General features: G+C 56.7%; 1 protein-coding gene across 1 annotated transcript in view; it reads left to right on the top strand.

Annotated features, from left to right (window-relative positions):
* Window positions 1–7,422: 7,422 nt before the first annotated feature.
* The window catches only part of RAB2A (RAB2A, member RAS oncogene family), a 99,731-nt gene continuing 85,551 nt past the window's right edge, over window positions 7,423–21,602 (top strand). Inside the window, exon 1 of the mRNA XM_075584050.1 lies at window positions 7,423–7,570. Within this exon, the coding sequence (XP_075440165.1) occupies window positions 7,525–7,570 (46 nt within the window). The 5' untranslated portion in view covers window positions 7,423–7,524. The remainder of the gene's footprint in view (window positions 7,571–21,602) is intronic.

Here is a 21,602-nt window from a genome sequence, read left to right as displayed (position 1 = left end):
GTTGCACAATTTGGTGAGCATCACAATCACAGATTGGATTTTGCTCTGAGACCACTGCTGAGCCTCATAATGGGGTGCCCCAATTTGATCATAGGTTACCCGATTTGGAGGATACCTGACTCTTTGGCTCCTTCGGAGCTGTTCTTCAGCAACTCCCTCTGGGGAGTAATATGTACAGTCCTGAGGCTCAGCCTCTTCCCTTGAGGGGAGAAATGTCTCTGAACAGTCTCTGTTGGGTACAAATCTTGGGCTCTGTGGATCCAAAGGCTGGCCTGTTGGTGCCACCTTAGTAGGCGTTGGCCTACGGGGCCCTTTACCCGTAGCTCCTCCGGGAGATGCCCCTTCTGTGGAAAAGTCCCTTTGAGAGGGTCCTTCCATATTGTCTTCAGGAGTTTCAGAGTGGGTTTCATTATTTACAGTCTCTTGACCCATCTCTGATAAGTCGGACTCACCGTTGAGCGGTGTGGCCAGTATTTCAACTTCTTCGTCTCCCATTTGGGGGATGGGGAGAAGGTGATTACGATGCCAAACCTTTACCCGGCCGTCAGTGTCTTTGATGCGATAGACCGGGAGGCCAGGCATCTGTGACTCTACCTCATATACGGCATCTCTCCACCGGTCCGCCAGTTTATGTTTTCCGGGGACTCCCAGATTACGAAGCAACACAGCGTCCCCAGGACGTAGCTCCCGATACTTGACTTTATTGTCATATCGTCTCTTATTGCCAGCATTCAGTTTAGCGGTAGACTTCTCAGCCTGTTGAGAAGCTTGCTGCAAACTGTCCTTTAGCCTTTGCACATACTTGAAATGGGTAGCATTGTGTATCCCATCCGTTGATACTCGAAGACGCACATCTACTGGGAGTCTTGCCTCCCGCCCAAACATGAGGAAGTATGGGGAGAATCCAGTGGACTCATGGTGAGTACAGTTGTACGCGTGTACCAAAGCTTCTACGTGTCGACTCCATTCCGTTTTCTGCGCACCCTTCAGGGTTCCGAGCATGTCCAACAAGGTCCTGTTGAATCGTTCCGGCAAAGCGTCTCCTTCGGGGTGGTACGGAGTCGTCCGGGATTTGGCGATGTTCAGCATTTTGAGTAATTCTCGGATCAGAGTGCTCTCAAAATCTCGCCCTTGGTCGGAGTGAAGTCGGTTTGGAAGACCGTAGTGAACGAAGAACTTCTCCCATAGTATTTTTGCGACTGTGATGGCCTTCTGGTCTTTTGTGGGGAAGGCCTGAGCATACCGGGTGTAATGATCCGTGATGACCAGCACGTTACAGATTCCTCGGGTATCGGGTTCAATACACACCAGGTCCATTGGACCAGAACTCTTGAGATGGGCCATGGGTGCTGCTCTGGTAGGCAAAGTCTTGCATTGGACACACCGGGAACAACGGCGGCAGTGTTGTTCCACCGCTTCCCGCATCTTGGGCCAGAAGAAACGGTTTCGGACTAACCCAAAAGTCTTCTCTACATCGAGGTGCCCATGTTCATCATGTAGCGACTTCAACACCATATATCTCAAGTTTTGGGGTAGAACCAGTTGTCGCCTATCAGGGTGGTTGTGATATTGGACTACCCTATAGAGCAAGCAATTGTCTATCTCGAACTTGTCCACCTCACGCATTAGCAACGTGATCAGGTCTCGGGGAGCACTCTTCAGTAGAGCTGGATTCTTTCTTTGAACAGGTTGCCGAATGCAGCTGATTACTGGATCTCTCATTTGATAGTACAGGGTATTTCTGTTCACTGGGTGTCAGACTGTGGCTGATGTAGGCTACAGGCCGAAGACCCTCGGGGTGCTTCTGATGCAGGACAGCTCCCAGTCCATTGAGACTGGCATCCACATGCAGAACGTATGGTTGTTCTGGATCAGCATACGCAAGCACTGGTGCTTCAGTTAGGCTTTTCTTCAAGTTCAGGAAGGCCCGTTCACACTCGGACGTTCACTTATCGCCAAACTGTTGACGGGCCGACGTGGCCTTCCTCCCGGTATCTTCGGGGTATATCTTCAGCAGATTGTTCAGGGGTTTATCTCGACTAGAGTACCCTTCCACGAAGCGACGGTAATACCCACAGAAACCGAGGAATGATCGCAGTTCCGTGACATTCTCGGGACGCGGCCAGTTCACTACCGCTTCTACTTATGAAGGAAACAAACAATTGTGTAGATTGTTTCATGATTTATAAATGGCGCTGCGCAGCTTCTCTCCCGGTGTGGGGGAGAGAGGGAGGGTGGAGAGGGAGGAGGGGGATAGAGGGAGGGAGGAGGCGGATAGAGAGAGGGAGGGAGGGGAATAGAGGGAGGGGGGGGAGATCGGGAGGGGGGAGTGAGAGACTAGAGGAGGGGAAGAGAGATTGGGGAGGGGGAAAGCGAAAGAGACTGGGGGAGGGGGAAAGAGACTGAGGAGGGAGGAGAGACTGGGGGTTGGGGGAAGAGAGACTTGGGCAGGGGAAGAAAGAAAGAGACTGGGAGGGAGAGAAAGAGACTGGTAGTGAGAGAAAGAGACTGGGGGTGAGAGAAAGAGAGGGGGTGAGAGAAAGAGACTGGGGGTGAGAGAAAGAGACTGGGGGGAGACTGGCGTGAGAGAAAGAGACTGGGGGAGAGAAAGAGACTGGAGGGGGGGGGAAGAGACTGGGGGGGAGAAAGAGACTGGGGGGGAGAAAGAGACTGAGGGGGGAGAAAGAGACTGAGGGGGGAGAAAGAGACTGGGGGGAGAGAAAGAGACTGGGGAGAAGAGAAAGAGACGGGGGAGAGAAAGAGACTGGGGGAGGAGAGAAAGAGACTGGGGGGGGGGAGAGAAAGAGACTGGGGGAGGAGAGAAAGAGACTGGGGGGGGAGAGAAAGAGGCTGGGGGAGAGACAGAGACTGGGGGGGAGAGAAAGAGACTGGGGGGAGAGAGAAAGAGACTGGGGGAAGAGAGACTGAGGGGGGAGAGAAAGAGACTGGGGAGGAGAGAAAGATACGGGGAAAGAGACGGGGGGAGAGAAAGAGACTGGTGGGGAGAAAGAGACTGGGGAGAAGAGAAAGAGACGGGGGAGAGAAAGAGACTGGGGGAGGAGAGAAAGAGACTGGGGGGGAGAGAAAGAGGCTGGGAGAGAGACAGAGACTGGTGGGGAGAAAGAAACTGGAGGGAAGAGAAAGAGACTGGGGGGGTGGAGAGAAAGAGATGGGGGGAGAGAGAGACTGGGGGGGTTGAGAGTCTGGGGGCTAGGGAAGACCGGGGATAGAGAAAGAGACTGTGGGGGAGAGACTGAGGGCAGGTGGAAAGTGAAAGAGACTGGGGGGAGAGACTGGAGACAGAGGGAGAGAGGCTGGGGGGAGAGAGATACTGGAGAGATAATGAGGGAGGTGACGGTAGGGGTAGATTTGGCTGCTTTTAATAGAGGTTAAGCCCGCCCATTTCCCCTACCAGTCAATAATATATCCGTGTTGTATATACAGTAGGGCCCGCTTATACGGCGTGTTCCGTTCCAGGGTGCCACCGGAAAGCAAAAATCGCTGAAAAGCAGATCATAGCATTTGCTCTGTCCACCGCCGATTTTCCGTGTCTCCTACCCCTTCTGCGCATGCGCAGACTTGGCAGACCCCCTTCTGCGCATGCCTAGACTCGGCAGTCCCCCTTCTGTGCATGCCCAGACTCGGCAGTCCCCCTTCTGTGAATGCGCAAACTCGGCTGCTTCCCCTTCTGTGCATGCGCAAACTCAGCCGCTCCCCCTTCTGCGCATACGCGAACTCGGCCGCCCACTTCTGCGCATGAGCAGACATGGCGGCCCCCTTCTCGGTACCACCGTATTGGCGGATTGCCGAGAAGCGAAAAAGCCGATAAGCAGGGCCCTACTGTATCTATGTGTTGTTTAGCCTGATTCCAGCACTTCAGGGGCCAGGGCTTAACTCTGTGTTCAGGGAGGGAATGTTGAAAGTTGGAGGCACCTGCCATTGACCCTTCCTATGTGTATCCATGATGTGCCATGGGGTATAAAATGTGGGGAGAGAGGCCACAATCAGTACGAGTGCCTGTTTTAGTTCCAGTGCCAGTTCCAGGCATGAGGTCTAGTCTGGTCCAGGTCCAGTTCCTGTTAGACATGCATGGGAGCATTACAGGAAAAATCTCCTCATGCAGGTCCCGGCCCCTGGGTCTGTAGGGTGTTCCCCAGTTACCCCAGTTGGGAGTGTGTGTTTCATGTATGTGACAGTGGTGGATACGATTTTCAAATAAATTAATTTTTACTAACTGGCGAGTTGATCACTGGTGTATTTGATGTGGTCTCCGTGACAAGGGGGATGGGGAGATAGACTGAGGCGGGGGGAGAGACTGGGGGAAGGGGGAGAGAGAGAATGGGGAGGGGGAAAGAGACTGGGGGGAGGGGAAGAGAGACTGGGGGGAAGGTGAAAGAGACTGTGGGGGAGGGGGAAAAAGAGACTGGGGAAGAGGGAGAGACTGGGTGAAGTGGGAGAGAGACTGGGGGAGGAGACTGTGGGAGAGGGGAGAGACAAAGAGACTGGGGGGAGAGAGAAAGAGACTGTTGGAGGGGAGAGAGAGACTGGGGAAGACGGGGAGAGAGACAGGGGGAATGGGGCAAGATGCTGGGTGAAGGGGAGAGATACTGTGGAAGGGGGAGAAAGAGACTGAGGGAAGTGGGAGACAGAGAGACTGGGGGGAGGGGGAGAAAGAGACTGTGGGAGAGGGAGAAACTGTGAGAGAAGGGGATGGAGAAAGAGACTGGGGGAGACAGACTGGAGGTGAGAGAGACTGTAGGAGAGAGAAAGAGACTGGGAGAGAGAGAGACTGGTGAGAGGAGAGAGAAAGAGATTGGGGGAAGGGAGAGATAGAGAGGGGGGTTAGGAGAGAGAGAAAGAAACCAGGGGAAAGGGGAGAGACTGGAGAGAGGGGGAGAGAAACTGGGGGGAGGTGGAGAGACTGGGGGGAGGAGAGAGAGACTGGGGGAGGGGGAGAGAGACTGGGGGAGGTGGAGACTGGGGGAGGGGGAGTGAGAAAGAAACTGGGGTGAGAGAAAGAGACTGTAAGGAGGGGGCAAAAGAGACTGGGGGAGGGGGCGAAAGAGACTGGGGGGAGGGGGGGAGAGAGACTGAGGGAGAGAGAGACTGGGGAGAGGGTGAGAGAGACTGGGGAGAGGGAGAAAGAGTCTGGGGGAATGGGGACAGAGACTAGGGGAAGGGGGAGAGAGACTGGTGGAGGGGCAGAGAGATAATTATGAATACAGCATAAATGGGGATGCTATTACACATATCATTATAATATTTATATTTAAGTGATGCAATGTTTTATAAAAAAATTTTTTATTGTGTCCCGGTCTTTACTTTTTAAAATCTGGTCACTCTACACATAACGTCTGTTTTTGCCAGAGAAACATATCTGTCTTTGGCATCTCTTAATCATGAAATGTTTGGCATCATTTGATTTGTCTAATGGGATGCAGGTTGATACCGTGGCATCCAAAACCTATGCCAAACTAGGTGTACTTTACAGGAACAAATCCTCCCTAAGTCTGCTGGTCAGAAAGCGTATCGCACAGCAGATGCTAATGCCAATTATCCACTATGGAGACACAGTATATGGCTCGGCACCCCAAATCCACCTTAGCAAACTTAATAACCTCTACAATTCAATAAGCAGTTTTGTTCTCCAATGCAACTAAAACACACCTCACTGCGAAATGCACAAAGAACCAGATTGGTCATCACTTGACTCTAGGCGCAAAGTTAATCTCTCCTGTCTTGCCTTCAAATACTTTTTGGGCAAGCTACCCGTCTACTTGAACAAACTCCTCACCCATACAGCACTTATCATCTGAGATCTGACTCCAAAAGACTGTTCATGGTCCCAAAGTTCAACAAAGTATCCGGCGGCGGCTCCTCCTCTTACTGTGCACCCCAAAACTGCAACATTCTAACTGAGACTCATCCACCACCAGTTTAAGTTCTTTCAAAACTAAAGCTGTCTCACATTTTTATCTGGTCTGTAACTGTTACATACGCCTATAATATTTATACTATCTTTAACTGTGCATGCAATGTCTTGTATATAATGTATATCCTGTTCACTTATGTAACTATGAATTGTAACCATATATTATTTGTCATCTTAACTCTATGCCCAGGACATACTTGAAAACGAGAGGTAACTCTCAATGTATTATTTCCTGGTAAAACATTTGATAAATAAATAAAATAAATAATCTCAAGGGTTACAAATATCTATTTGTTATTCTTGCAAATTCCTGTCAGGCCCGTGATATCTGCATTTAATATAGCCCTCAAACTAAATGGTGACGTGTTTGTAACCTCTCTTTGTGATGCACAGGGGATATTTCAAGAATATAAGGTTTTCTTTGAGGCTGACAGCCCATGATCTGGGTACCGTCAGCAGATTTCCAAACTACTTATATTTCTTATTTACTGGGCCATCAGTGATAACCCCCATGTTAAGCTCCCTTTCTAGATTAACACAGAAACAGGAAGGGTCTTAACCTGTCACAAAAACAATTATTGTATTTTTAAGACAATCTGCAACCCATATTAACCCCTTGTGCTAGATTAAAATATGTCATATCTTCTGCCATATTCATTACACTAACTCTGGAAGCAGAGTTACCCGGAGCTGAAATTAATGGGGTTCAGCTCCGGAGACCCCAAGCTTCAAGGCTATTTAACAGGGGGGGGGAGTGTAATGCTTAGACCACCTCTTTAGGCCTCGTCCAGCGAGCGTGAGCACCATGACATCAGGCGCTCATTTTGACCGGGGATTCCTGCCAGCTAGTTGCTCGCGTAGGGGGGCGTCACGAGCGGTTCGCCCTCATTGGCTGAACCGCACACGTGACCAGGGCAAGCGCGACAAATACAAAAATATTTGTCTCTGCAAGCATCGCGCCTCAGCACGCTCATGCTCGTGCGCAACATGGACCCAACTATTTACTTTAAGCGAGCGTGCGAGCTCTCAGCTTGGACGTGGCCTTAAGGAGATGGATTCCAAATTGGCACAAGATATCACTAACCTAGAAAAGAACATCATGGTAACAAAACAGAATAAATACCAGAGGGATAGACTACATTACGAACTTAACTAGATCTACAGTACATGTGGCTGAAATCATTATTAATGAAATCATCACAAAATAGTTTTAGGAAAAGAAGAGTACAGTACAGTGATCAAGCAGATCTACTCTCTGGGATCCCTGCACTGCTGCGTCACTGAGGGGCAGGGCACCGAGTGACGTGTCCAGCAAACAGCTGGCGCGGGCCTGCACGGACAAGCTCGCGCAAGGTGCTCAAGAGCGCGCACGCGCCCGCTACACTCAAATTTGTACATATTTGCTAATAAAGCTTGGTAAAGAGGGGAAAAAAAAAAAAACATCGCGTGTATGTGCTTGTCTCAGGCGCCCGCTGATCTTTGTAGGCAGGGTGCGCATGCGCGCTGGGCGACTGTTTGCGAGTACGCGCACGTGACTACGTCACTACGTGCGCGCGGAGGAGCAAGTTACCTGAGGCACAGATCCGGCAGCCATGGCATACGCTTACCTTTTCAAATACATCATCATCGGAGACACCGGTAAGAAGCCGCCCGCGGGGCCTCGCTCCCCGTGCTGTGACACGGTATAGCGCGGCCACGCAGCCGCGGCCTCTCTACCCTCCCTGTGTGTCTCTGCGCGTGTCCGGCTCTCATTTCCGCAGTGCTGGAGCCGGTGACGTGGTGGCTGTGAGCACCGCCCGGGCCGCAGCCAGGACCCGGGTCACCGCGAGGCCACCGTCCAGCTCTGGCACAGGGGCACGTCTTGCATGTGTGACTGCGGGGACTTGGAAAGCCAGGGCTGGGCATCCTTATGGTGATAGAGAGCTGGGCTGTTAATGTCTTCATCATCCGCCCATCGGTATCTAGCTGCTCTGCTGTCCTGCCTCTATCAGAGCTTGCAAAATAAATACCCAACACTGCAAATATATATATATATATATATATATATATATATATATATATATATATATATATATATATATATATATGTCCCCCTTAGTGTACATAAGGGGGCTATTCCACAACAGTACTTCATAAGACTTACCTTAAGCCTCCAGCCTCAGAGCATGTAGGATACGCGCATGTAAATATGTACATTTTGTTTGTGAATGCATTTTAAATAGTGATGTGTCGCACCACAATAACAGTTTTTCACAGACGCATAAAAGTTATGGTGACCGCAAATCTTCAGATTTGAGAAATGTGAACACAAAATACAACCAAGGTAAATAAAGCCAAGTGTGTTCAGAGGTTTTCTATGCAGAGAAAGTAGAAATATGGTAAAAACAAGAGTGGCGATATAGGACTAAAAAGAACAAACCCCAACACATTTCAGTTAAGGTTTAAAATTAAATGCAGTTCCTGCAGGTTCTGGCCACACTGCTAAAGTTTCTCTGAGAAGAACACAAATGCCACCATAAAATGTCCATGAAAAGGGAGACATCAAAATTGACAAACACCCAGCGCAATAGTTAAGTGACATGTACCATAAAGTTTTCAGGGCATCAATATGCCATTACCGCACGCACCTCAGTTGAGTTTTGAAATATATATTGCAACAGGATTAACAGAGAGGTTACAACATTGGGCCCCAATGCATTTTATGAGAGTGCTTACCACCTCCTGAGGGTTTCGGAATATGTTGCCAACCAGTACAGTTGCAGCTGACACTTTTCTTTGTTTCAGACATAGCTTTAGGATGGACGACATATACATATGCCACGCTCAATAGCACTCCATTTTGACACACATACATATATATATTTTGTGGGGGCTCAGGGGTTCCCAAAAAGAGCTTGCTGGGGTTCTGTGTTTTGTTAATAGCTTTAGGATGCCAATTTCCAGGTACACAGTTACTGGCATACTTCACTGTTGAAAGATCTTAGCGAAATGTTACTTACCCAGTGCTCTTTGTAAACCATATTTTAAGGGTTACTTAATAAAACCTTGTCATTTATGCTGCGGTTTTTGCACATTTTATATTTGAGTACAAAGAAATGGGAAAAAAAAGTTGCAGGAGTTGGGGTTTAAGGCCCAGATCCACAAAGGGGTGCTAAGCTTTAGCACACATTTATACCAATTCATATGAATGGGCATAAAGGCATGCTAAAGTTTAGAACCCAGTTGTGTATCTGGTCCAAAGACTGCTGTAGGGCTGCTTGGTATACTGGTGTGTACGTAGCTGCAAGTGTTGTGGGCACATGAGCTGTATAAAGTAGTGCTACAGGTCTACCCGGCATCCATTTTTTGGTTGCCAGTGCGGTTCAGTTGTTACTTTGCATCTTGATGTTTGAATGTTTTCTGATAGACAACATATGACTAAATGTCTTAAGATACTATGCTTTGCTTGTCTCTTAGAGAGTTTTTTTTGGGAGTAATGTGCTTCCTACGTGCCATGGCCCTTCTTACACCCAATCACTGTTACACATTTATACGTAGGTTATCAGAAGATGCTTTATTGCAAGCGTATTTTGTTTGTTGGGAATATTGCTTTAATATTTACTGTATTTCATGTGATGCATTTTTAATAGCTTTGCAAATATTGTACCAAAAACCCTTTGCTGGGTCTGAGATATCCACACCTGCCTCCCATCTTTCTCCCCCGCCACCATGTCAGAAGTCGGTCAGTTCTGGAGCACTGTGCCTCACTACCTCTCCTCACTCCTACCAGCGATCCAATCGAACACCCATACCTGCGCACGGCAGTCTAAGCGGTGCAGTGCTGACTGACCTGTTAATCACCGCCACGACTGGGAACCACTCACGCTAACCTGCTTTGCGGTCTCGCTAGCAAAACAGAATAGGTTGCACTGTTTAACATCTCTGTGTATGTGTATAAACACAAATATATATACTTTTTTATATACAGTATATATATATATATATATATATATATATATATATATATATATATATATATATATATATATACATATATACATACACACAGTGGTTGACCAATCACCAAAAAATCTACTCGCCACACAAAAAAATCTACTCGCCACCTAGTACCAAACGTGTGCTGCTTGGGCCAATATTTACTCGCCCGGGGGTTAAATCCACTCGCCCGGGGCGAGCAAACCTATACATTTGGTCGCCCCGGGCGAGTGGATTTAACCCCCGGGCGAGTAAATATTAGCCCAAGCAGCACACGTTTGGTACTAGGTGGCGAGTAGATTTTTTTGTGTGGCGAGTAGATTTTTTGGTGATTTGTCAATCACTGTGTATATATATATATATACTTAATACAGATGCAGCAGGCTTCATTGCCCTTTTTTGGGTAGTGGCACACTGCATGTTGACGGCACGCTGACTGACTCTCTGTCGGCACGCTGACTGACTCTCTGTCGGCACGCTGACTGACTCTGTCGGCACGCTGACTGACTCTCTGTCGGCACGCTGACTGACTCTGTCGGCACGCTGACTGACTCTCTGTCGGCACGCTGACTGACTCTCTGTCGGCACGCTGACTGACTCTGTCGGCACGCTGACTGACTCTCTGTCGGCACGCTGACTGACTCTGTCGGCACGCTGACTGACTCTCTGTCGGCACGCTGACTGTCTCTGTCGGCACGCTGACTGACTCTCTGTCGGCACGCTGACTGACTCTCTGTCGGCACGCTGACTGACTCGCTCTCTTTCTGTCTGCACGCTGACTGACTCGCTCTCTTTCTGTCGGCACGCTGACTGACTCGCTCTCTTTCTGTCGGCACGCTGACTGACTCGCTCTCTTTCTGTCGGCACGCTGACTGACTCGCTCTCTTTCTGTCGGCACGCTGACTGACTCGCTCTCTTTCTGTCGGCACGCTGACTAACTCGCTCTCTTTCTGTCGGCACGCTGACTGACTCGCTCTCTTTCTGTCGGCACGCTGACTGACTCGCTCTCTTTCTGTCGGCACGCTGACTGACTCGCTCTCTTTCTGTCGGCACGCTGACTGACTCGCTCTCTTTCTGTCGGCACGCTGACTGACTCGCTCTCTTTCTGTCGGCACGCTGACTGACTCGCTCTCTTTCTGTCGGCACGCTGACTGACTCGCTCTCTTTCTGTCGGCACGCTGACTGACTCGCTCTCTTTCTGTCGGCACGCTGACTGACTCGCTCTCTTTCTGTCGGCACGCTGACTGACTCGCTCTCTTTCTGTCGGCACGCTGACTGACTCGCTCTCTTTCTGTCGGCACGCTGACTGACTCGCTCTCTTTCTGTCGGCACGCTGACTGACTCGCTCTCTTTCTGTCGGCACGCTGACTGACTCGCTCTCTTTCTGTCGGCACGCTGACTGACTCGCTCTCTTTCTGTCGGCACGCTGACTGACTCGCTCTCTTTCTGTCGGCACGCTGACTGACACGCTCTCTTTCTGTCGGCACGCTGACTGACTCGCTCTCTTTCTGTCGGCACGCTGACTGACTCGCTCTCTTTCTGTCGGCACGCTGACTGACTCGCTCTCTTTCTGTCGGCACGCTGACTGACTCGCTCTCTTTCTGTCGGCACGCTGACTGACTCGCTCTCTTTCTGTCGGCACGCTGACTGACTCGCTCTCTTTCTGTCGGCACGCTGACTGACTCGCTCTCTTTCTGTCGGCACGCTGACTGACTCGCTCTCTTTCTGTCGGCACGCTGACTGACTCGCTCCCTCTCCCTCTGTCGGCACGCTTTCTGACTCGCTCCCTCTCCCTCTGTCGGCACGCTGACTGACTCGCTCCCTCTCCCTCTGTCGGCACGCTTTCTGACTCGCTCCCTCTCCCTCTGTCGGCACGCTGACTGACTCGCTCTCTCTCCCTCTGTCGGCACGCTGACTGACTCGCTCTCTCTCCCTCTGTCGGCACGCTGACTGACTCGCTCTCTCTCCCTCTGTCGGCACGCTGACTGACTCGCTCTCTCTCCCTCTGTCGGCACGCTGACTGACTCGCTCTCTCTCCCTCTGTCGGCACGCTGACTGACTCGCTCTCTCTCCCTCTGTCGGCACGCTGACTGACTCGCTCTCTCTCCCTCTGTCGGCACGCTGACTGACTCGCTCTCGCTCTCTGTCGGCACGCTGACTGACGCTCTCGCTCTCTGTCGGCACGCTGACTGACGCTCTCCCTCGGCGCGCTGACTGACACTCTCGCTCTCTGTCGCACGCTGGCGCTGAATCGCTCTCTGTCGACACGCTTGCGCTGACTCACTCTCTGTCGGCACGCTGGCGCTGACTCGCTCTCTCTCCCTCTCTCTCCCTTTCTCGGCACGCTGACTGACTCGCTCTCTCTCTCTCTCTGTCGGCACGCTGACTGACTCGCTCTCTCTCTTTCTCTCTGTCGGCACGCTGACTGACTCGCTGTCTCTCTCTCTCTCTGTCGGCACGCTGACTGACTTGCTCTCTCTCTGTCGGCACGCTGACTGACTCGCTCTCTCTCTCTCTCTGTCTGCACGCTGACTTACTCGCTCTCTTTCCCTCTGTCGGCACGCTGACTGATTCGCTCTCTTTCCCTCTGTCGGCACGCTGACTTACTCGCTCTCTTTCCCTCTGTCGGCACGCTGACTGACTCGCTCTCTTTCCCTCTGTCGGCACGCTGACTGACTCGCTCTCTCTCCCTTTGTCGGCACGCTGACTGACTCGCTCTCTTTCTCTCTGTCGGCACGCTGACTGACTCGCTCTCTTTCCCTCTGTCGGCACGCTGACTGACTCGCTCTCTTTCCCTCTGTCGGCACGCTGACTGACTCGCTCTCTTTCCCTCTGTCGGCACGCTGACTGACTCGCTCTCTCTCCCTCTGTCGGCACGCTGACTGACTCGCTCTCTTTCTCTCTGTCGGCACGCTGACTGACTCTTGCTCTCTGTCGGCACGCTGACTGACACTCTCGCTCTCTGTCGCACGCTGGCACTGACTCGCTCTCTGTCGGCACGCTGGCGCTGACTCGCTCTCTGTCGGCACGCTGGCGCTGACTCGCTCTCTGTCGGCACGCTGGCGCTGACTCGCTCTCTGTCGGCACGCTGGCGCTGACTCGCTCTCTGTCGGCACGCTGGCGCTGACTCGCTCTCTGTCGGCACGCTGGCGCTGACTCGCTCTCTCTCCCTTTCTCGGCACGCTGACTGACTCGCTCTCTTTCTGTCGGCACGCTGACTGACTCGCTCTCTTTCTGTCGGCACGCTGACTGACTCGCTCTCTTTCTGTCGGCACGCTGACTGACTCGCTCTCTTTCTGTCGGCACGCTGACTGACTCGCTCTCTTTCTGTCGGCACGCTGACTGACTCGCTCTCTTTCTGTCGGCACGCTGACTGACTCGCTCTCTTTCTGTCGGCACGCTGACTGACTCGCTCTCTGTCGGCACGCTGACTGACTCGCTCTCTTTCTGTCGGCACGCTGACTGACTCGCTCTCTTTCTGTCGGCACGCTGACTGACTCGCTCCCTCTCCCTCTGTCGGCACGCTTTCTGACTCGCTCCCTCTCCCTCTGTCGGCACGCTGACTGACTCGCTCCCTCTCCCTCTGTCGGCACGCTTTCTGACTCGCTCCCTCTCCCTCTGTCGGCACGCTGACTGACTCGCTCTCTCTCCCTCTGTCGGCACGCTGACTGACTCGCTCTCTCTCCCTCTGTCGGCACGCTGACTGACTCGCTCTCTCTCCCTCTGTCGGCACGCTGACTGACTCGCTCTCTCTCCCTCTGTCGGCACGCTGACTGACTCGCTCTCTCTCCCTCTGTCGGCACGCTGACTGACTCGCTCTCTCTCCCTCTGTCGGCACGCTGACTGACTCGCTCTCTCTCCCTCTGTCGGCACGCTGACTGACTCGCTCTCGCTCTCTGTCGGCACGCTGACTGACGCTCTCGCTCTCTGTCGGCACGCTGACTGACGCTCTCCCTCGGCGCGCTGACTGACACTCTCGCTCTCTGTCGCACGCTGGCGCTGAATCGCTCTCTGTCGGCACGCTTGCGCTGACTCGCTCTCTGTCGGCACGCTTGCGCTGACTCGCTCTCTGTCGGCACGCTTGCGCTGACTCACTCTCTGTCGGCACGCTGGCGCTGACTCGCTCTCTCTCCCTCTCTCTCCCTTTCTCGGCACGCTGACTGACTCGCTCTCTCTCTCTCTCTGTCGGCACGCTGACTGACTCGCTCTCTCTCTTTCTCTCTGTCGGCACGCTGACTGACTCGCTGTCTCTCTCTCTCTGTCTGCACGCTGACTTACTCGCTCTCTTTCCCTCTGTCGGCACGCTGACTGATTCGCTCTCTTTCCCTCTGTCGGCACGCTGACTGACTCGCTCTCTTTCCCTCTGTCGGCACGCTGACTGACTCGCTCTCTTTCCCTCTGTCGGCACGCTGACTGACTCGCTCTCTCTCCCTTTGTCGGCACGCTGACTGACTCGCTCTCTTTCTGTCGGCACGCTGACTGACTCGCTCTCTTTCTGTCGGCACGCTGACTGACTCGCTCTCTTTCTGTCGGCACGCTGACTGACTCGCTCTCTTTCTGTCGGCACGCTGACTGACTCGCTCTCTTTCTGTCGGCACGCTGACTGACTCGCTCTCTTTCTGTCGGCACGCTGACTGACTCGCTCTCTTTCTGTCGGCACGCTGACTGACTCGCTCTCTTTCTGTCGGCACGCTGACTGACTCGCTCTCTTTCTGTCGGCACGCTGACTGACTCGCTCTCTTTCTGTCGGCACGCTGACTGACTCGCTCCCTCTCCCTCTGTCGGCACGCTTTCTGACTCGCTCCCTCTCCCTCTGTCGGCACGCTGACTGACTCGCTCCCTCTCCCTCTGTCGGCACGCTTTCTGACTCGCTCCCTCTCCCTCTGTCGGCACGCTGACTGACTCGCTCTCTCTCCCTCTGTCGGCACGCTGACTGACTCGCTCTCTCTCCCTCTGTCGGCACGCTGACTGACTCGCTCTCTCTCCCTCTGTCGGCACGCTGACTGACTCGCTCTCTCTCCCTCTGTCGGCACGCTGACTGACTCGCTCTCTCTCCCTCTGTCGGCACGCTGACTGACTCGCTCTCTCTCCCTCTGTCGGCACGCTGACTGACTCGCTCTCTCTCCCTCTGTCGGCACGCTGACTGACTCGCTCTCGCTCTCTGTCGGCACGCTGACTGACGCTCTCGCTCTCTGTCGGCACGCTGACTGACGCTCTCCCTCGGCGCGCTGACTGACACTCTCGCTCTCTGTCGCACGCTGGCGCTGAATCGCTCTCTGTCGGCACGCTTGCGCTGACTCGCTCTCTGTCGGCACGCTTGCGCTGACTCACTCTCTGTCGGCACGCTGGCGCTGACTCGCTCTCTCTCCCTCTCTCTCTCTCTCTGTCGGCACGCTGACTGACTCGCTCTCTCTCTCTCTCTGTCGGCACGCTGACTGACTCGCTCTCTCTCTTTCTCTCTGTCGGCACGCTGACTGACTCGCTGTCTCTCTCTCTCTCTGTCGGCACGCTGACTGACTTGCTCTCTCTCTGTCGGCACGCTGACTGACTCGCTCTCTCTCTCTCTCTGTCTGCACGCTGACTTACTCGCTCTCTTTCCCTCTGTCGGCACGCTGACTGATTCGCTCTCTTTCCCTCTGTCGGCACGCTGACTTACTCGCTCTCTTTCCCTCTGTCGGCACGCTGACTGACTCGCTCTCTTTCCCTCTGTCGGCACGCTGACTGACTCGCTCTCTCTCCCTTTGTCGGCACGCTGACTGACTCGCTCTCTTTCTCTCTGTCGGCACGCTGACTGACTCGCTCTCTTTCCCTCTGTCGGCACGCTGACTGACTCGCTCTCTTTCCCTCTGTCGGCACGCTGACTGACTCGCTCTCTTTCCCTCTGTCGGCACGCTGACTGACTCGCTCTCTCTCCCTCTGTCGGCACGCTGACTGACTCGCTCTCTTTCTCTCTGTCGGCACGCTGACTGACTCTTGCTCTCTGTCGGCACGCTGACTGACACTATTGCTCTCTGTCGGCACGCTGACTGACTCTTGCTCTCTGTCGGCAAGCTGACTGACACTCTCGCTCTCTGTCGCACGCTGGCACTGACTCGCTCTCTGTCGGCACGCTGGCGCTGACTCGCTCTCTGTCGGCACGCTGGCGCTGACTCGCTCTCTGTCGGCACGCTGGCGCTGACTCGCTCTCTGTCGGCACGCTGGCGCTGACTCGCTCTCTGTCGGCACGCTGGCGCTGACTCGCTCTCTGTCGGCACGCTGGCGCTGACTCGCTCTCTCTCCCTCTCTCTCCCTTTCTCGGCACGCTGACTGACTCGCTCTCTCTCTCTCTCTCTCTCTCTGTCGGCACGCTGACTGACTCGCTCTCTTTCTCTGTCGGCACGCTGACTGACTCTTGCTCTCTGTCGGCATGCTGACTGACACTATTGCTCTCTGTCGGCACGCTGAATGACTCTCTTGCTCTCTATCGGCACGCTGACTCGCTCTCTGTCGGCGCGCTGGCGCTGACTCGCTCTGTCGGCGCGCTGACTCGCTCTGTCGGCGCGCTGACTCGCTCTGTCGGCGCGCTGACTCGCTCTGTCGGCGCGCTGACTCGCTCTCTGTCGGCGCGCTGACTCGCTCTCTGTCGGCGCGCTGACTCGCTCTCTGTCGGCGCGCTGACTCGCTCTCTGTCGGCGCGCTGACTCGCTCTCTGTCGGCGCGCTGACTCGCTCTCTGTCGGCGCGCTGACTCGCTCTCTGTCGGCGCGCTGACTCGCTCTCTGTCGGCGCGCTGACTCGCTCTCTGTCGGCGCGCTGACTCGCTCTCTGTCGGCGCGCTGACTCGCTCTCTGTCGGCGCGCTGACTCGCTCTCTGTCGGCGCGCTGACTCGCTCTCTGTCGGCGCGTTGACTCGCTCTCTGTCGGCGCGCTGACTCGCTCTCTGTCGGCGCGCTGACTCGCTCTCTGTCGGCGCGCTGACTCGCTCTCTGTCGGCGCGCTGACTCGCTCTCTGTCCTGTCGGCGCGCTGACTCGCTCTCTGTCCTGTCGGCGCGCTGACTCGCTCTCTGTCCTGTCGGCGCGCTGACTCGCTCTCTGTCCTGTCGGCGCGCTGACTCGCTCTCTGTCCTGTCGGCGCGCTGACTCGCTCTCTGTCCTGTCGGCGCGCTGACTCGCTCTCTGTCCTGTCGGCGCGCTGACTCGCTCTCTGTCCTGTCGGCGCGCTGACTCGCTCTCCCCTGTCGGCGCGCTGACTCGCTCTCCCCTGTCGGCGAGCTGACTCGCTCTCCTCTGTCGGCGCGATGACGCTGACTCGCTCTCCTCTGTCGGCGCGCTGACTCGCTCTCCCCTGTCGGCGCGCTGACGCTGACTCGCTCTCTGTCGGCGCGCTGACGCTGACTCGCTCTCTGTCGGCGCGCTGACGCTGACTCGCTCTCCTCTGTCGGCGCGCTGACTCGCTCTCCTCTGTCGGCGCGCTGACGCTGACTCGCTCTCCTCTGTCGGCGCGCTGACGCTGACTCGCTCTCCTCTGTCGGCGCGCTGACGCTGACTCGCTCTCCTCTGTCGGCACGCTGACTCGCTCTCCTTTCTGTCTCTCGGCGCGCTCTCTCGGCGCTCTCTCTCTGCGCGCTCTCTCTCGGCGTACGCTCTCTCGGCGTGCGGTCTCTCTCTCTTGGGGCGCTCTCTCTTGGGGCTCTCTCTCTCGGCGCGCTCTCTCTCTCGGGGCGCGCTCTCTCTCTCTCGGGGCGCGCTCTCTCTCTCTCTCTCGGGGCGCGCTCTCTCTCTCTCTCTCGGGGGGCGCTCTCTCTCTCTCTCGGGGGGCGCTCTCTCTCTCGGGGCGCGCTCTCTCTCTCGGGGCGCGCTCTCTCTCTCTCTCGGGGCGCGCTCTCTCTCTCTCGGGGCGCGCTCTCTCTCTCTCTTTCTCTCTCTCTCTCTCTTTCTCTCTGCACGTTCTCTCGGCGCGCTCTCGCTCTCGGCGGGCTCTCTCGTTCTGCGCGCTCTCTCGCTGCGCTCTCTCTCTCTCAGCTCTCTCTCTCGGCGCTCGCTCTCTCTCTCGGCGTGCTCTCTCTCTCGGGGCGCGCTCTCTCTCGGGGCGCGCTCTCTCTCTCTCGGCGCGCTCTCTCTCTCTCTCGGGGCGCGCTCTCTCTCTCTCTCGGGGCGCGCTCTCTCTCTCTCTCGGGGCGCGCTCTCTCTCGGGGCGCGCTCTCTCTCTCGGGGCGCTCTCTCTCTCTCTCTCGGGGCGCGCTCTCTCTCTCTCTCGGGGCGCGCTCTCTCTCTCTCTCGGGGCGCGCTCTCTCTCTCTCTCGGGGCGCGCGCTCTCTCTCTCTCGGGGCGCGCTTTCTCTCTCGGGGCGCGCTCTCTCTCTCTCTCGGGGCGCTCTCTCTCTCTCTCGGGGCGCGCTCTCTCTCTCGGGGCGCGCTCTCTCTCTCGGGGCGCGCTCTCTCTCTCGGGGCGCGCTCTCTCTCTCGGGGCGCGCTCTCTCTCTCGGGGCGCGCTCTCTCTCTCTCTCGGGGCGCGCTCTCTCTCTCGGGGCGGGCTCTCTCTCTCTCGGGGCGGGCTCTCTCTCTCTCGGGGCGGGCTCTCTCTCTCTCGGGGCGGGCTCTCTCTCTCGGGGCGGGCTCTCTCTCTCGGGGCGGGCTCTCTCTCTCGGGGCGGGCTCTCTCTCTCGGGGCGCGCTCTCTCTCTCGGGGCGGGCTCTCTCTCTCGGGGCGCGCTCTCTCTCTCGGGGCGCGCTCTCTCTCTCGGGGCGCGCTCTCTCTCTCGGGGCGCGCTCTCTCTCTCGGGGCGCGCTCTCTCTCTCGGGGCGCGCTCTCTCTCTCGGGGCGCGCTCTCTCTCTCGGGGCGCGCTCTCTCTCTCGGGGCGCGCTCTCTCTCTCGGGGCGCGCTCTCTCTCTCGGGGCGCGCTCTCTCTCTCGGGGCGCGCTCTCTCTCTCGGGGCGCGCTCTCTCTCTCGGGGCGCGCTCTCTCTCTCTCTCTCTCGGGGCGCGCTCTCTCTCTCTCTCTCTCGGGGCGCGCTCTCTCTCTCTCTCTCTCGGGGCGCGCTCTCTCTCTCTCTCTCGGGGCGCGCTCTCTCTCTCTCTCTCTCGGGGCGCGCTCTCTCTCTCTCTCGGGGCGCGCTCTCTCTCTCTCTCTCTCGGGGCGCGCTCTCTCTCTCTCTCTCTCGGGGCGCGCTCTCTCTCTCTCTCTCTCGGGGCGCGCTCTCTCTCTCTCTCTCTCGGGGCGCGCTCTCTCTCTCTCTCTCTCGGGGCGCGCTCTCTCGTTCTGCGCGCTCTCTCGCTGCGCTCTCTCTCAGCTCTCTCTCGGCGCTCTCTCTCGGCGTGCTCTCTTTCGGGGCGCGCTCTCTCTTTCGGGGCGCTCTCTCTCGGCGCTCTCTCTCTCGGTGCTCTCTCTCTCTCTCGGCACGCTCTCTCGGCACGCTCGCTCTCTCTCGGCGTGCGCTCTCTCTCTCTCTCGGCGTGCGCTCTCTCTCTCTCTCGGCGTGCGCTCTCTCTCTCTCTCGGCGTGCGCTCTCTCTCTCTCTCGGCGTGCGCTCTCTCTCTCTCTCGGCGTGCGCTCTCTCTCTCTCTCGGCGTGCTCTCTCTCTCTCTCGGCGTGCGCTCTCTCTCTCTCTCGGCGTGCGCTCTCTCTCTCTCTCGGCGTGCGCTCTCTCTCTCTCTCGGCGTGCGCTCTCTCTCTCTCTCGGCGTGCGCTCTCTCTCTCGGCGTGCGCTCTCTCTCTCGGCGTGCGCTCTCTCTCTCGGCGTGCTCGCTCTCTCTCTCGGCGCTCTCTCGGCGTGCGCTCTCTCTCGTCGTGCGCTCTCTCTCTCGGCGTGCGCTCTCTCTCCCGGCATGCTCTCTCTCGGCGTGCACTCTCTCTCTCGGCATGCGCCTTCTCTCTCTCGGGGGGCTCTCTCGGCCCTCGCTCTCTCTCGGCACGCTCTCTGTCTCGGCACGCTCTCTCTCTCTCTCGGCACGCTCTCTCTCTCTCTCGGCATGCTCTCTCTCTCTCTCTCGGCACGCTCTCTCTCTCGGCACGCTCTCTCTCTCTCTCGGCACGCTCTCTCTCTCTCTCTCGGCACGCTCTCTCTCTCTCGGCACGCTCTCTCTCTCTCTCGGCGCTCACTCTCTCTATCTCGGCGCTCGCTCTCTCTCGGCGCTCGCTCTCTCTAGGCGCTCGCTCTCTCTCGGCGCTCGCTCTCTCTCGGCGCTCGCTCTCTCTCGGCGCTCGCTCTCTCTCGGCACTCGCTCTCTCTCGGCGCTCGCTCTCTCTCGGCGCTCGCTCTCTCTCGGCGCTCGCTCTCTCTCTCGGCGCTCTCTCTCTCGGCGCTCTCTCTCTCGGCGCTCGCTCTCTCTCTCGGCGCTCTCTCTCTTGGCGCTCTCTCTCTCTCTCTCTCGGTGCTCGTTCTCTCTCTCGGTACTCGCTCTCTCTCTCTCGGCGCTTGCTCTCTCTCGGCGCTTGCGCTCTCTCTCGGCGCTCGCTCTCTCTCTCTTGGCGCTCGCTCTCTCTCTCTTGGCGCTCGCTCTCTCTCGGCGCTCGCTCTCTCTCTCTTGGCGCTCGCTCTCGGCGCTCGCTCTCTCTCTCTCTCGGCGCTCTCTCTCTCGGCGCTCGCTCTCTCTCTCTCTCTCTCTCGGCGCGCGCTCTCTCTCTCGGCGCTCGCTCGCTCTCTCTCGGCGCTCGCTCTCTCTCTGCGCTCGCGCTCTCTCGGCGCTCGCTCTCTCTCGGCGCTCGCTCTCTCTCGGCGCTCTCTCTCTCTCGGCGCTCTCTCTCCCTCTCTGCGCTCTCTCTCTCTCTCGGCGCTCTCTCTCTCTCTCTCGGCGCTCTCTCTCTCTCTGCGCTCTCTCTCTCTCTGCGCTCTCTCTCTCTCTCTGCGCTCTCTCTCTCTGCGCTCTCTCTCTCTCTGCGCTCTCTCTCTCTCTGCGCTCTCTCTCTCTCTGCGCTCTCTGTCTCTGCGCTCTCTCTCGGCGCTCGCTCTCTCTCTCTCGGCGCTCTCTCTCTCGGTGCTCTCTCTCTCTCGGCGCTCGCTCTCTCTCTCTCGGCGCTTGCTGTCTCTCTCTCTCGGCGCTTGCTGTCTCTCTCTCTCGGCGCTCGCTCTCTCTCTCGGCGCGCTCTCTCTCCCTCTCGGCGCGCTCTCTCTCTCGGCGCGCTCTCTCTCTCGGCGCGCTCTCTCTCGGCGCGCTCTCTCTCTCGGCGCGCTCTCTCTCTCGGCGCGCTCTCTCTCTCGGCGCGCTCTCTCTCTCGGCGCGCTCTCTCGGCGCACTCTCTCTCTCGGCGCGCTCTCTCTCGGCGCTCGCTCTCTCTCTCGGCGCTCTCTCTCTCTCTCGGCGCTCGCTCTCTCTCTCTCTCGGCGCTCGCTCTCTCTCTCGGCGCTTGCTCTCTCTCTCGGCGCTCGCTCTCTCTCCCTCGGCGCTCGCTCTCTCCCTCGGCGCTCGCTCTCTCCCTCGGCGCTCGCTCTCTCCCTCGGCGCTCGCTCTCTCTCTCGGCGCTCGCTCTCTCTCGGCGCTCGCTCTCTCTCTCTCTCGGCGCTCGCTCTCTCTCTCGGCGCTTGCTCTCTCTCTCGGCGCTCGCTCTCTCTCCCTCGGCGCTCGCTCTCTCCCTCGGCGCTCGCTCTCTCCCTCGGCGCTCGCTCTCTCCCTCGGCGCTCGCTCTCTCCCTCGGCGCTCGCTCTCTCGGCGCTCTCTCTCTCTCTCGGCGCTCTCTCTCTCTCTCGGCGCTCTCTCTCTCTCTCGGCGCTCGCTCTCTC

Source organism: Ascaphus truei, chromosome 2, assembly GCF_040206685.1.
Source record: "Ascaphus truei isolate aAscTru1 chromosome 2, aAscTru1.hap1, whole genome shotgun sequence".
NCBI lineage: Eukaryota > Metazoa > Chordata > Amphibia > Anura > Ascaphidae > Ascaphus > Ascaphus truei.
The sequence above is the reverse complement of the archived record's forward strand: the minus strand, read 5'-3'. Positions and strand labels throughout refer to the sequence as shown.